At 45.1% G+C, this 15502-nt stretch overlaps 1 protein-coding gene across 3 annotated transcripts in view; it reads left to right on the top strand.

The window, feature by feature from the left end:
* poc1b (POC1 centriolar protein B) overlaps nucleotides 1-15502 on the top strand; it is a 35639-nt gene that overhangs the window by 8410 nt on the left and 11727 nt on the right. For 2 of the 3 annotated variants that reach the window (XM_047802336.1, XM_047802337.1), the window contains exons 10-11: nucleotides 633-707; nucleotides 4454-4519. In XM_047802336.1, the coding sequence (XP_047658292.1) occupies nucleotides 633-707; nucleotides 4454-4519 (141 nt within the window). The remainder of the gene's footprint in view (nucleotides 1-632; nucleotides 708-4453; nucleotides 4520-15502) is intronic. The other variant, XM_047802338.1, reaches the window with a different exon arrangement.

The following is a 15502-nucleotide window of genomic DNA, read 5'->3' as shown; positions in this document are numbered from 1 at the left end:
TGCGTGTGTGTCGGCCCGTGTGTGCGTGTGTGTCGGCCCGTGTGTGCGTGTGTGTCGGCCCGTGTGTGCGTGTGTGTCGGCCCGTGTGTGCGTGTGTGTCGGCCCGTGTGTGCGTGTGTGTCGGCCCGTGTGTGCGTGTGTGTCGGCCCGTGTGTGTGTGTGTGTGTGTCGGCCCGTGTGTGTGTGTGTGTGTGTGTGTGTGTGTGTGTGTCGGCCCGTGTGTGTGTGTGTGTGTGTGTGTCGGCCCGTGTGTGTGTGTGTGTGTGTGTGTCGGCCCGTGTGTGTGTGTGTGTCGGCCCGTGTGTGTGTGTAGGCCCGTGTGTGTGTGTGTGTCGGCCCGTGTGTGTGGTCGGGCCCGCGTTTGTGTGTGTGTCGGCCCGTGTGTGTGTGTCGGCCCGTGTGTGTGTGTCGGCCCGTGTGTGTGTGTGTCGGCCCGTGTGTGTGTGTCGGCCCGTGTGTGTGTGTCGGCCCGTGTGTGTGTGTCGGCCCGTGTGTGTGTGTCGGCCCGTGTGTGTGTGTCGGCCCGTGTGTGTGTGTCGGCCCGTGTGTGTGTGTCGGCCCGTGTGTGTGTGTGTCGGCCCGTGTGTGTTTGAGATTTTAAGTGTTTTTTATTTGGTTTCTTCGTCTCTCAGATTAACCCAGTGGTCCCTAACATCCAATCAGCTCATCCTCAGGTGGTGGACATTGGAGAAGATCCGTTCAGTCTGGTGAGCTAAGATCCCTACTGTTTAATCAAACCAACCGCCCGCGCACACACACACCCACACACACGCACACGGGCCCACACACACACACACACACACACACACACATGGGCCGACACACACACAAACACACACACATCTCCATGTTGTTCTTTCTGGATGCATCGTAAACGCACGTCCACCAGTAGGCGATGTAGGCTATAAAACGTGTTCTGTGTAATGCCTAACATGCTTTGTGCTGCCATCTAGTGGTCTTTTAGTGAACTGATCATCAGTGTGGAGTTTCAGCACAAGCATCACTACGCAGTTGGAGTAGTCAGGGTTAATGGTGACCTAAATTTATTGGATTTTTGGAGATGCTGCTCTCATCACGACTCACTGTGTGTGTGTGTGTGTGTGTGTGTGTGTGTGTGTGTGTGTGTGTGTGTGTTTGCTTGCTGACACAGTCTTCAGTTTCCTTCCTGTGTTCAGTTTCCTCTCCCCAGTGCTTTTGCAGCATTAATAGGACACAGTCTGAATGAGAGCTCGACACACACACACACTCATTGACAAAACGCAGATCTACTGTGTGTTCTGCATTAATACACACCTTGTACATACTTTGCCCTCGCTAATATACATAATATACATTATTTAGTGTTTATAGCCGTATGTTTGTGCCCCCATCATCATACCTTGTGCTTGTTGAACATCTCACTCCAGATTGATTCTTCTTTACATTTCTGTAGTCTCTCTGCATTAGTTAGTGTGTGTGTTTGTGTGTGTGTGTGCGTGCGTGTGTGCGTGTGTGTGTGTGTGTGTGATGTGTGAAATATTCAAGTTCAGAATGAACTAACTGCTCAAATGATGTCAGCAGAATACTTTATTCATTCCCACTGCAAACAAATAAAATATAAGAATAAAAAATAAATATACAAATGTAATTAACAGTAAAAATATGAAATATAGTTACTGTACAAAGAACGAACGTAATACACTTTTGTTTTTTTGTGAATCAGACGGCAGAAAAATGTCAGACTATAACGCACGCGAACGTAAAGCAACACTATTTCCACACGCTTCCTTATAACCCACCACAGCGTCTGTTCCTCTCACGTCATGGTGAAGCTGATCCTCCTGAGAAGCGTGTGTTTTGGGGTATCGCGTTGCGTGAGTGTGAGGCAGACAGAGAGGAAGCGGGCGCTCAGGCTTTTCCTGTGGTGTAAGTAGCAAAGGATTGAGTGGCCTCGAGGCACAGATATCAGCTCTGAGCTCCGGTGACTGACAGAGTGAAGGACGGACAAACAGACGGATGAAAGCAGCTAAAGATAGAGCTGATTCTGTTGGGGTGTGTGTGTGTGTGTGTGTGTGTTTGGGGGGGTGATGGCCAGAGATAACCTTACAGGGAGAGGTGAAACGTGAGCCTCAGACACGAGCAGGAAGTTATTGATTTGTGAGGGAAACGTGAGAGAAACCGAATACCTGTGTACAGTAGGATGGGAGAGCACCAGGCCAGAAACGAGAGCTTTCCCATCTAAAACACAAACTTTTATCTCAGACAGTTATTAACCACCATGTTATAACTGGTACACAGTTCTAGTTCTAGTTCTTTCCCTGGAAACGTTCGGTTCCAGGCCTTTCTTACATCACAGCAGCTACAATGAGTCGTCACATCAGCATCCTGTCTTTTTTTTGTTCTCACTCACGAAGTCGAAGAAAACATCGCAACTCGTCACGTTCCCCACAAACCACAGAAAGCGTAACGTAACATCGGAGACTTCGCCGGAGATCGAAAACATCACATCTCCTTACGAGTCCTCGTCTCTGTTGTTACCATGGAAACGAAAAAAAAAAAAAAAAACACCAAACTTTTGCCACGCTCATACAGAAAAAGAATCTGATTAATCAGCAACAAGAGCTCAGCAGCACCGTGAAACAAACAAACGATTGGGGGGTGGGGCGGGGCGAAGACTTTTGCACAGAAAGGTTAATAACATGCATGTCTGTCTGAAGCGACTGAGCTGGTTAACAGTCAGAGAATGGCAGTAATAATGGCTCAGTGTGTTGTTTTTGTTTATGCTGAGCGTCTGTGCAGTATGCGTGTGTGTTCCTGTGTGATTTCGAGGAAGCAGTAGGTGTTTTAGTGTTAAGAATGTGTTACAGTTATGTAACGCCAGTTCGCAGCTCTGTTTTCCGTCGTGTTCTCGCAGCCTGGCTGGTGCTGAGTGCTTTTGTTCTGGTCGTGGGTGGAAGCTGGACCAGTGCTCTAATGACCTCTGCTGGAGTTTCTTTCTTTTCTGCTCGCTTTGCCGTACATGCAGACTGGGTTTAAATAAAAAAAAAAAAAAAACAGGACACCGAAATAGAAAGCGCCGACATTCATCCATAAAGATTCTAAATTCATCTGCAAGCGTTTGTGCTGTAAAGAAAACATACAAAAGTGGGGATATCTAACGGTGTCGTGCAAAACCACCCACGATGTGTTTGTTTTTTTTTTAAATATGAAAACGGAAAATGTCGCCTCTTCTATTCTGTTATAAGAGTTAAATATCTGTGCCCCAAAAATTCTATACGTTTGAAGTAACCTGGAGAAAAGAAAACGATCCCTAGTCTGGTGTTCGCGCCCACAGACCCGCGATCTTCATCTGAGCAGAAAGAAGTACCGAGAGGACCGAGCAGTAGACGTGGGCGATACGGTGTCACGTCACGACGTACCGTCACCCTCGAACTATTCTAGAACCTTCACTCGGGGTCGCGGTTCGAGTTCCTATACCCCGTGACTCGGCGTTGACTAATTTCCAGGGGTTTCGTTACCACGGCGTAAAGTGGCCGTGTTTCCGGAGGGCTTGGAAAACGTCCTCTTTCCCAAAAAAAAAAAGAGCATACTACGAAGGACAAAACAGTCATACATGTAGATTTATTTTTGAAAACGAATAAACAACCAAAAACTAGGGTTAGAGTTAGATTATGAATTAGGCCACGTCTACCCGATGACGCAATATCTCTGTTATGCTGTTCTGAAATCCCTGGAAATAAGTGCTCCCCCCCCCCCTCGGCTCGGCTACACCTCCTACACACACCAGCAGAACATTTCAGCCTCCGGTGTCACCGTAGAGCGAGTCTGCTTTCAGACAGCAGAACCTCCAAATGCTATTTTTACAAAATCAGAGAACTGAAACATCGCTGTGGAGCTCCAGCTCTTCTCCCTCCGTCGGACATGACGGTCCTCACCACTCACCACCGTTAAAGCACGGCGGCTAGAAAGATAGACTTTATTTACTTGTACTCCGCTTTCACCATCATTCCCGACGAAGCGTATCCCCCCCCCCCCCCGAAGCTCCGAGAGTCAGAAGCGAGAAGTCCAAGCTCGTAACCCGACCGAGGTTCGAGCCAACTGACGTTAAAAATGTTACTATCGTCACGTACTAAAAAACATACGACTATATTATCCTTTATCTTTATTTCACAACGTTTAAAGTTTCTAACACAGAAATAATAAATTCTTCATTCCATATGAAAGAATCAGTTTCTATCAGCGAGCATTGAATTCTTCCTCAATAACTCGCCGAGGTAAAGCTTTCAGTCGTACAGTCGCAAGCCACTCAAAGCCCGAGCCGAAAATAGATCCGAGCGCCGAAATGATCCCCGAACCTCGTGTCTGTGTAACTAACGTGCCGCGGCTTACTTCAGTTCTTTTAAAGGTTATAGATTCGCAGTGGAAAAGCATGCATGTATTTATTTTTTTTTTTTTTTTCCCTCTCTATACACAGTGGCTGAAAATACACCGACTGACCGTTGACACCGGGACTAAAAATAGCACCACGGTCGTATTGCAGGTAACAAGGACAACTCGGAGGCGAATAACGAGCTCTCGACTCGACCTCCTGCTTTTCAGCATCTGCAATCATCTCCTCCTCTTCGTCCTCCTAGAAAAATCACATCTAAAATTATAACCAGCTTCATCGTAGCCGCGAAGAGCTGTAGGATCGATGCCTCATGCTCGTCTAACGCAGGGGAGGCTTTAGGATTGTTCTAGTTTTGTCTTTCATTTCAAACGAATCTGGTAATAGGACCCAAACGGTGCAGTGCTGCACCTGAGACAATGCATCGAGACATTCATTAACGCCAAGGCTAAGTTTCTGCGGCGTCGAACTGCCAAGCTGCTGAGTGACACCCTTAATATTCAAAAGAAAAGATAATAGAGTGAGGAGAAGAAAGTACGAGAGAGACTTTGTGCAGGAGAACAAAAGCCGCTAAGTGGATCGGAGATCGTCATAAGAGCTGGAAGAGACAACGAGAGCGAAGCGGCGTTAATGTTTCAACGTAGTGAAACTTTCCCAAGAAAACGGCGCATTTCTTGTACAGTCGGGTTTGAGCACACGTGGACTTAGTGAAGTGAAGTAACGTGACATACGGCTTAGTACGGTGACCCATACTCAGAATTCGTTCTCTGCATTTAACCCTTCCAAAGTGCACACACACACAGCAGTGAACACACACACACACACCGTGAACACACACCCGGAGCAGTGGGCAGCCATTTATGCTGCGGCGCCCGGGGAGCAGTTGGGGGGTTCGGTGCCTTGCTCAAGGGCACCTCAGTTGTGGTATTGCCAGCCCGAGACTCGAACCCTCAACCTTAGGGTTAGGAGTCAAACTCTCTAACCATTAGGCCATGACTGCCCCCCAATTTACAACTTCTTCCATATCCTCTTCCTAGCTTTTGGATTAATTTTCTGTGACTGCAGCTGCAAATCACAGAATTATATGAATATTCTCAATCAGGTTAGTGTGTGTGTGTGTGTGTGTGTGTGTGTGTGTGTTTGTGTGTTTGTGTGTTTGTGTTTGGTATGTCTATGGTGATGGTTTCTGTAAGTAGATGTTTGTTTAACATTTATGGAAGGAGTCTCCAGTGGCAGCACTTTTTGCTTTGACAGTCAGAGATAAAGCTGTAACTTCTCCTGACCATCGACGTCTAAGCTCTCCAGACACAACAAAACGTACCACAAATCGTTGTACAAACAGCGAACAAAGCCGACACATCAAACAGGGTAAAGAACAAACAGCTCAGAAGGAAGGCAGGCACTTTGTACAGCGAAACTGGAGGCTTTTTTAGCGAAAAAAGAACAAACAAAAACAGAGGAAGTGTTGCGGTGACATGAACTCAAGTGTTTTGTCGATGTTCCAGGCTACCGAACGTAACTGACGTCGCCGTTCTGGTCATGACTCCGCAGCTGTTCTTGGTTTTGCACCTTGCTCTGGTTTGTAGTGTTGCACAATGTAGCGCTGTTTCGCTTTTCCCTTGACGTAGTTCAGTTGCATTCTGATGCTATGGGGAGTGCAAACTTTTGCACAGATCTCACTCGAACATGCCGTGATGTTTATCTTTAGCATTAACACAGCTCACAAAGAACATAAAGATAATTAAAAGCTTGAAGTGGCTCTCAGGGCCGCGTGTGTGTGTGTACGTGCTTTCAGACACAGGTAATGCGTCTCTTCAGAATACCAGCGCCTCTGTGAATAACACGGGGTCATCCCACCTCGACCCCTTTGCGCAGATGGAACGTACCACTTTATGATTTAGTGCCTGCTTTTCCTCTTCTACCGCTCTTTAATCCTCTCACCTGTGGGGTCTAATTTTAGCCTAGCATGAAAGCACATTGGAATCTGGCTCTTCAGCTCTTCCCACACTCCGCTCTCATAATGTTTACCTGCCCGTATAGTTTGTTTTTTTAGCTCCAGACGTCGATAATTCATTTGCTTTTTTTTCCTCCTTTATGCCGAGAGACGAAGCCGTGATCGGTTTTGAGGAATGCAGTCGGTATGTAGGTTAAAAGCGAGGCAAAAGGAATGCAAAGTGTTTTTGTTTTTGCCCTCCAGTCAGGAAAGCATGGAGGATTTACAAGGAAAAGACTCGTAAAACAAATCCGCTTCCTGTAAGACAGGGGGCAGGCGAGGGGAGGCGGAGGACGGTCACGGGCTCCGGAGGTGGCTCAGAAACCCGACACCGGTCAGGGTCGGAAGGTAAAGCCGTATCCCGGGTCCACCTGTTAGGAAGTCATTCATTTCTATTCCTATCTCCACCACCCTGCAAACACCCCATCACCCATCCTCCTCCCACCCTTTTGTTCCTTTCCACCATTCAAGTTCTACGAGTAAAGATTTTTTTGCCCTTTCTTGTGCGAATTCCCGGCGTACCTTCCCGTTCCCTTCGTCCGCACCTTTATCTGTCTCCGTCTTTCCTTGACATCACCTTTTACATCCCAGTAGCATGTTCTATTCTCTGCTTTTAGGGTCGGCCGGTCATGTCGGCTCATGGTGAAGTATTTCAAGAATGTCCATGACCCTTTGAACCTCCATAGTTTCAACATCCGTCAGCAGTATAACACCACCTCCACTCCAACTCAAATCTGTGTCTTCCCCCCATCCCCTTTACTATTCCTCCTCCTCCACTCAACCGCGACATTCGCGTGGCGCCTCCATGCCGACTCCTCCTGGCCCTGCTGGCTTAACCCTGGCATTCTTCCCCTCCATCGGGACATGTATTAACCTCACCTTGCCCTGCATGAAGACAAGGTTAAGACTTTAAGTTGAAGGTCACTTGGAGGAGGAGTGGTGCTTGGTTAAAGAGCACTTAACCGCAAGGCTCAACATTCCTCATGGATCCTATCTGCCTCACCTTAGTATGCCTCTCCTCGTTTGCACGGCCATCTGTGCCGCCCACATCCAGCTCAGACCCTCTTAAGGGAGGCAGAACACCCACTTCCACCGCCAGTATCACCACTGGAAGCCCTTCAGTGATCAGAAAGGTCACGGCATTGCACTGAGTTCATGTTTATCTTCAAATTCCTGCTTAACAGTTTGCATTTTGATGCCCAAATCCCTTTCAGTGCATGAAAAGCTCCAGGATGAACGAATGCCTTGCGCATACAGCTTCCGAGCCGTCGCTATTGTTATTCGGTTGTATGGGCGCAAGTCGTTGCCAGTTACGGTGGGTGGGAATTCTGTTCAGGTTTTATGGGAATGCAGGCCTCGAGTAGAGATAGGTATTAGCATTAGCATTCCTATTGTCTGACTGACAAGCAATTAGGGGGTTTAGCTCGTCGCTCACTCCGAGTTCCGTTCCCACGGAAACTTCGCATTCGACGCGGCATTATCTCAAGTTCAAAAGCAGATTATCTCGTGTATATGCGGCAATGGTGTTTAGCCGAAGTTAAATCCGACACACCACAACCCTCTTGTTTCTTCTGTTTGTGAATTTGCCGTCGTTCGCTGCTTTTGCAAGCGCTGACCTCTTTATAGTTGCATTATAAAGTTACTTCCTGTTTTCACTTGAGTTATAGCTCCCACAAACCGTCTGTAACTGTTACAAACTCCCAACACTGGAGACTCACCATAGCAACGAGTACACAAGTTTTTATTGTTGTTGTTGTTGTTTTTGTTGTTGTGGCACATCCGCTATATAAGTATAATAATTATTATTTTATATCGTAAGAGCTAGTGCGCTCGTGTCTCGTGACCGCAGTGTGAATGCGTCAGTGTTGGTAGCATGCGTACGCTACGTCCCCTCCATCCTCCGGTGAGTTTGGAAGCCTCTCTCCTGTCCATCATTAGCACAGACTCAAGAAAAACCTCCGGAGCCTGAGAACTGATCTCGGGTCAGTCGTCCTCGCTCCATCTCTCTGCAAGGAAGCAGAAAGCGTCTCATTAACACGCCGGTGCTACCGCCAAAGCGCTGACCTGACCTGACAATGGACGGGTTTCAAGCTTGTTTTCTTTTACCGCAGACGAAGTTTTCTCCTTTGCGAAGAGTCGCGCATATGTGTGAAAGATTTAACCGGAACACAAGGTCACAATCACACCTCAGGCCAATTACCTCCAGAGCAGTGCTGCACTATGAATCATATTTCTAACCCCGATCACAGTTCCGTGTCTTATATCGGAGATCGTCTCTAATTGGTTGCCTTTTTTCAGTTTTCACTTTTTTAACCAAACATCCTTATGTTTAAAACCCAACCCTTTGTGGCCACATCCTGCTCCTGTCATGAACTACACCATGTCCAGTCGGTTGCAGCACCATTCCCACCCCCATTCTAATGCCATCCCATATTCATAGTGCAATAAAATTAGGAGTTTTTGTTGACTCATCACGTTGGTCTACTTTGCTGAACTCTTTCCTAAATTCCCCATATTGTCCTTCAGCTGTTTGCTGATGAGCCCAAAACCAGCTCTAACTAAAGAGCATGATGAAGCATGATGTTCCTGAACAGTTGGAGGAAGAACCAATGTACATGACTTCAAAAGCAACTTCCTGCCTCCTCCTTTTCCTTCTTTTTCTTCTTCTTCTTCTTGAGGAAAAAGAAATCCTGAGTATGTTTTGCTTTCATTCAGGGGCAGGTCTTAATCTAAGGAAGTAGTTGACAGTAAACCTGGATTGCTGGTGCTTTATTATTCTCTGTCCCTTGTTGAAAGAAGAAACCAGAGTTTGAAGATGGTGGAGTTCTTCTCAGAGGAACATTTTACCAACTCCGGTATCTTCGGTGCCGGAAATGCTATCAAGAACGGAATTCTTTGAACCTTATGCATTATGTCTACCACTCGGCAGAGCAGACCCTTGACTTCAACTCAATAATGTTGTTTTTCCAAATAATACACCTTTCCGTCTTGTCGTCTAGGATACCGTGGACTGGCACGGATGATGGTTGCTCTCACGCATAAAGCTTTTCTCTCCAGTTCTTCAGCTATCTCCTGGAGCTTCTGTCAAGTTCGTGGTCCCTCAATCCTGTGTCCGAAGGAAATGCAGAATCAATTCATGACTCTCCAGATCTTCCCTGCAGAAATCACACTATTAATTCTTTCATTTATTGCCGTAACAGAGATCTGGATTATTCAGACACGTGCAACCTTCAAGGCCTAACGTACCTAAAAAAAATCTAATCTAATTATTGATCTGGTCCCTGCTTTTGTTCTGTTTTTGGAAGCCCTTTCTTTCATCTTAATAAGTTTTGTACTTCAAAGCCCTGTCGCAGAAAGGAAACGTTGACTTGCTCTTCAGACGTACCCCTCCATCTGCTCTCTCTCTTTCTCTCTCTCTCTCTCTCTCTCTCTCTCTCTCTCTCTCTCTCTCTCTCTCTCTCTCTCTCTCTGTTTTTCTGTTCTGTGTTATTTTTAGACCTTCTCATGTGAGGGTGATCATTCAGGAAACACACTTCCCAAGCTCTTCAGTAATGTCCCTGATTATGTGAAGATTACCCAGAATCTGTACGCACTCTGTTTCCTGCGGCTGGAAATCGGGTTTCGCTGCTTTTTGGGAATTGGGGGGGGGGGGGGGGGGGTTCTCCTTTTTATTTTTTCCTCCTTTTCCTTCAAGTTTAAGATGGAGGTTTTCTCATTTCTAACCATAAACCGTGCCCCGGGACATAAGACCCGGGGCAGTAGTGAGCTAACACGTCAAATGAAGCAGAAGTGCGAGAGTTCCTCATGCGAGCGGTAATGCGGGGTCAGATGGCAGCAGTTTGTCTGACGGCATGACGTTTTAAGTGCAGGGTAAGCTTGGGTTCTGCTCCACTTGTATTTAAACTGCCGAACAGAGGGCCGACTTCTCTTACCACGCTGTTCATGCAGACCAAATTAGGAACTGGATGTTGGGTGACATTTAGAAAGAACGTCGTTCTGCCGTATTTTGCCCTCACCCAAGCAACAGGATCTACACCAGAGAGATTATACTAAATCTTACATAATACATTAGTAGCCTGTAGGTCCAGGATGTAGACGAATGACCGGTGACTGCAGCTTATTTAGAATGTTCAATCTTTAATTGTTCGCTTGCAGATACAGTATAAGTGACGTCGGTTCGACAGGATGATGTTTTCTGTCCTCGCTGGTGACTTGTCCAACATCTGATTTAACAAGTAGAATTAACATGGTTCTGTTTATCCATCCTGTGTCATTGTGTGTGGTAGTAAAACGTATCACTCAAATACACCAAAAGCAATGGTTTGTTTTTTTTTACCCAAAGTAAAACAGGAAGCCTTGCCCCTGTCCTTCATCTCATGCCCTTTCAAATCACATGGCTCATGAGAGACAACGCTTCGAGTTCATTCATGCATAATAAAAGCCATTAATGTCATTTGGACATGGCTAACATTAGTGTATATATACCCCTTTTCCACCAAAAAGAACCAGCGGGTGCTGGTTCAGAGCTAGCGCTAGTGCTGGTTCAGAGCTAGTGCTGGTTCAAAGTTGGTTCCACTGGCGAACCTTCTAAGAACCGGTTTGCCTTTCCATCGGTTAGAGAGCCATCACAGAGCCGAGTGTGACATCACTGTATACGTGTCATGTTACAGAGCAACATTAGCGCAGCAGCGACAAACACAACATTAACAATGGCGGATGTTGCTCTACTGTTAATGCTCATGGCTTTGTGAACCTACATTGGCATCCAAACACGGCGAATAAAACGTGTACATGCAGCTCCTGTATAAACTGTATAAATCTGTATAAACGGAGGTTGTAATCGATAAAGTACATAACATTATTTTATCGTTAACACAGAAAAACGTTACCCTTAGCATGTAGCTACCTACCATCATGTGTGCTGATAATTTCTCATATTGCGGTAAAGTAAAAGTGTATTAAACATTGGTATACTTAAGGTACATTATCAAAGCACTGACAGTAGCCCCACCCACAGCCCTGCCCACAGTTCCTCTTAAGTCTAGACCAGCAACGTTTTGGTGCTACTTAGGAACCACTTTTCCTGGTTCAGAGCCGGTGCTTCAGCTGTCAAATAAGAAAGAACTGGTTCTAAACTAGGCTCCGAACCAGCACTCAAACTGCCTCGGTGTAAAAGGGGCAATAGACACCTGCTTCTACGCCACTGTCCCTGATCCATACGGTGAAGATCCTGAGTGTACAGAATGAACCCCTGCACAGAGGAGTTTGTTCTACAAACTGTGCTGAGAAGGAAGAGCAAGATACCAGAGGAACCAGAGTAAGGGTCATGGCAGGGTCACCACCTCCCGGGTGGTTCTGGAGCTCCACCACCCTCACAGCCACCTGCGAGTCAGATGTAAAGACAAGAAAAGAACGACGCTCTGAAATTGAAACGAGGTTTTTATGAGGCCCCTCATTCTGGACAGTGGAAGTTCACCATTGTTCGTATTGTTCTAGTCTTGTGTCTTTCTTAAGAAGGCCCATTGTTCCAATCCTTTAGGCGATCATCATTACAGTTGATATTTGACCCTCCCACTATTGTGTAATGTTCCCCCAATCAACACAGGAGGGATAAAGAGATAAAGATAAAGTTTCTGCTAGAAAGAATGAATGGAGAGGGAGCGAGGGAGCGACTCGGGCAATACCGGAAGACGGTATGACCCGTATCATGATATCGGTACAGCGGATTGATTTATTTATTAGTTTGTTTGCTTTTGGCACCAAAAGTTTCTAATGATTTACATACCACTCAATAGAAATATTGCAACATTTTACAAGACTTTGATATATAATTATCGATGTTTAAGACTGTGGAAGTTTAAAAACTAATAATGATCTAAGAAATGATCTGAGTGGAAAGAAATTCAGATGGAAAAAAATGACATTAAAAGCAGAAAAAGGTACAACACTGGTTAAAAAAAAGTATAGGTCAACGTAAGGCTCGGACAATTCATCATGATATCGATATCATCTCAATATATTTACTAAGATTATAGGATTATTTTTCCATGGAATTACATTCTTTTTTTTTTCATATTTAACGTGTAATATTTATATATTTTTAAATGAAAAACAATGAACATAATTCAAAATTTATATTAAAATATTAAATTCATTTTGTGTCACACAAATTTCTCCGGAAAGCTTGCGATCAAACCGCTCCACCAGAGGTGGGTAGAGTAGCCAAAAATTGTACTCAAGTAAAAGTACTGTTACTTCAGAATAATATGACTCAAGCAAAAGTAAAAAGTAGACATCCAAATAATTAAGTAAAAAAGTACTCGGTGAAAAAACTACTCAAGTACCGAGTAACTGTTGAGTAACGTCTGATTTATTTTTTAACACGAGACAACAATCAGACAGACAAAAATACTAAATAATCTTTAGGCAAATTATGGCTCATCCAATCATTTTAATAAATTTAAATTAATTAATTAATTAACTAACTAATTAATTTAAATTTATTACAATTAATTAATTAATTACAGAAAAAGCTTAAATTAAAATAATTCAGGTAAATTCATGTACTTAATAAATAAAATAATAATAGATAAAAAATAAATACGCACATGTGACACAAATTTCCAAACCTTTATACTTTTTTTTTACCAGGCACTAGAACGAGGCAGCCCATAAGTTCTCATAAACTGTGTGTGTGTGTGTGTCTCCAGTGAAGGAACAGAAGGAAACACACACATTTCATACCAGGCATGCTGAACAGAAAGGGGCAAGTCGTGGCCTAATGGTTAGAGAGTCTGACTCGTAATCCTAAGGTTGTGGGTTCGAGTCTCGGGCCGGCCACGACTGAGGTGCCCTTGAGCAAGGCACCGAACCCCCAACTGCTCCACTGCTGCCGCAGCATTAATGGCTGCCCATTGCTCCAGGTGTGTGTTCACGGTGTGTGTGTGTTCACTGCTGTGTGTGTGTGTGTGTGTGAAAACATGCAGAAACAAACGATTTCACACAAAAAAATTGATGTCACTATTAAACTTCGCCGAGGGTTTGTGTTGCTAACTAACCCGTCCCGCCGCCGAGATCGAGTATGGTCACTGATGAGACCGCACAACTACGTCCGATCAGTGAAGCACAGTCACGTGGTAGAGCCTCAGCGGAAGTTTCTCTCTCTGTCAAAATAAAACATTAAAATTAGATGTTTTACTTTGGTATTCTAAAAAGGAAAGTAACGAGCTCATCGTAGCCTAACGTAGCGGAGAAAGACTACAGTTTCTTCTTCACAGATCTACTCAAGTAAAAGTAAAAAGTCTAGTGATTTTAAAACTACTCCTAACTCGTTACTACCCACCTCTGCGCTCCACACATGTTAATATCCACTCGGCACTGTGAGTTATAGATGTGTATTTTATATACTGTAGATGCCTGAGAACCTGGCGATATTTATATATTTAACACATCATGATCATTATATCAAACAGTTGTGTTAGAATGTTCAGGGCAAGTGAGCTTGGTACTTTTCTTAATTTGAGTACATTTTGAGATTCTTCTCATTCAACAACCGTCCTGAGATGTTCTTGTACGAGTAGAAGACCAATTATCACGCTTTGAGCAGATGTGATTAACATTAACTCGACCCACGCAGTTGTGGAATTTCAGTTATGGTGAAGAACAACCCACTTATCTTTGTTCATTTCCTTCTCCCTCAAGTGCGTTTACGTTTTCTTTTAACCTCCCCCATCCATCTTGTAAAACGCACACAGGAAAACATCCGCCATTCTTGTCTGAAGGCTTGACTCGTCAATCTCCTCAACCCGCTCTTTGCACTGACCTCCACTCACCTCTCCTCCTGAGCCACGGTGGAAGAACGCATCAGGTTGGGAGCTCGAGTTCCAGCGCATTCATCAGATGCCACACCGTTCTCTCTTCCTGTCACGCCTCCCCTCCCCGGACACCTTCCTTCAGTGAGCTGGCGTAGCTGCTTATTTATGAGCCTGTTAGTGGAAGGAGATCCCAGCACCTCTCACGCAGAGCTAAATGTAGTAGCCGGTTTTGTGCCGTGTTTATTCGATACGCCGGAGGTGCTGCAAAACCCGGTGCCGGTTTCATTCCTGTCTGGCACAGGAAGCCGTTTCTGTCTAACCCAGCTGTGAAAGGAAAGGCAAGCTGCTGCTGTCTGAGGCTTTTGGTTTCCTACTTAACACATGATCAAGACTTTCCTCTGGCACCGGTAAAATGGGATTCTCCATCTCTGCGATGACCTCCTTACTCACTCGTCCTGGCCCTGGTGGGGATGTGGTAGCCTAGTGGTTAAGGTGTTGGGCTACCAATCGGAAGGTTGTGAGTTCGATTCCTGTATCCACCAAACTGACATTGCTGGGCCCCTGAGAAAGGCCCTTAACCCTCAATTGTATAAAAGTGAGATAAAATGTAAGTCACTCTGGATAAGGGCTAAATGTTGTAAATGTTTACACACTCCTGTTCGCAAAGAGATTAAGCTGTTAGGCCGTTCTTTGTAAACGTGTGGATTCGTGGTACACTGTGGAAGAAAAGACAACGTCGACCAAAAAAAAACTAGAAAACGTCAGAACGTTCTTTGACACTACATTGGAATAAAGAAGCAATAGCATAGTGCTCAGCATCTGATTGGTTCATTACATTTACAGCATTTAGCAGATGCCCGTATCCAGAGCGACTTACATTTTTTATCTCATTTTATACAACTGAGCAACTGAGGGTTAAGGGCCTTGCTCAGGGGCCCAGCAGTGGCAGCCTGGTGGACATGGGAATCAAACTCGCAACCTTCCGACTGGTAGTCCGGCACCTTAACCACACATCTCCTCGTTCATGTTTCATGTTTGATTCATTTTTAAGATTGCTGAGATACCACAGAGCGAGCACAGAGTCTAAAGTCCAACGTCGGGGCCAAACTAATGGAATGCAAAGGTTTCTGAGGCATTAAGGGGATCCTGAGGAGCCTTGTTTCTGTCTCTCAGGTTTAATATTGGACTCAGTTGGTGGGAGTCCAAGCCTCTTTTCTTGCATTTAGCTTAATCGGCTTGTCCAGACTGAGATGCTGAAGCCCTTGATTGTTACAGCAATTCCGAAATACTGTGTGTCAGATTATAGACTTCATGAAAATCTGGTTCCTG

Source organism: Tachysurus fulvidraco, chromosome 17 (genome assembly GCF_022655615.1).
Source record: "Tachysurus fulvidraco isolate hzauxx_2018 chromosome 17, HZAU_PFXX_2.0, whole genome shotgun sequence".
Classification (NCBI taxonomy): Eukaryota; Metazoa; Chordata; class Actinopteri; order Siluriformes; family Bagridae; genus Tachysurus; species Tachysurus fulvidraco.
Note: the sequence above shows the minus strand (reverse complement) of the source record. Positions and strands in the feature narration are given on the sequence as shown.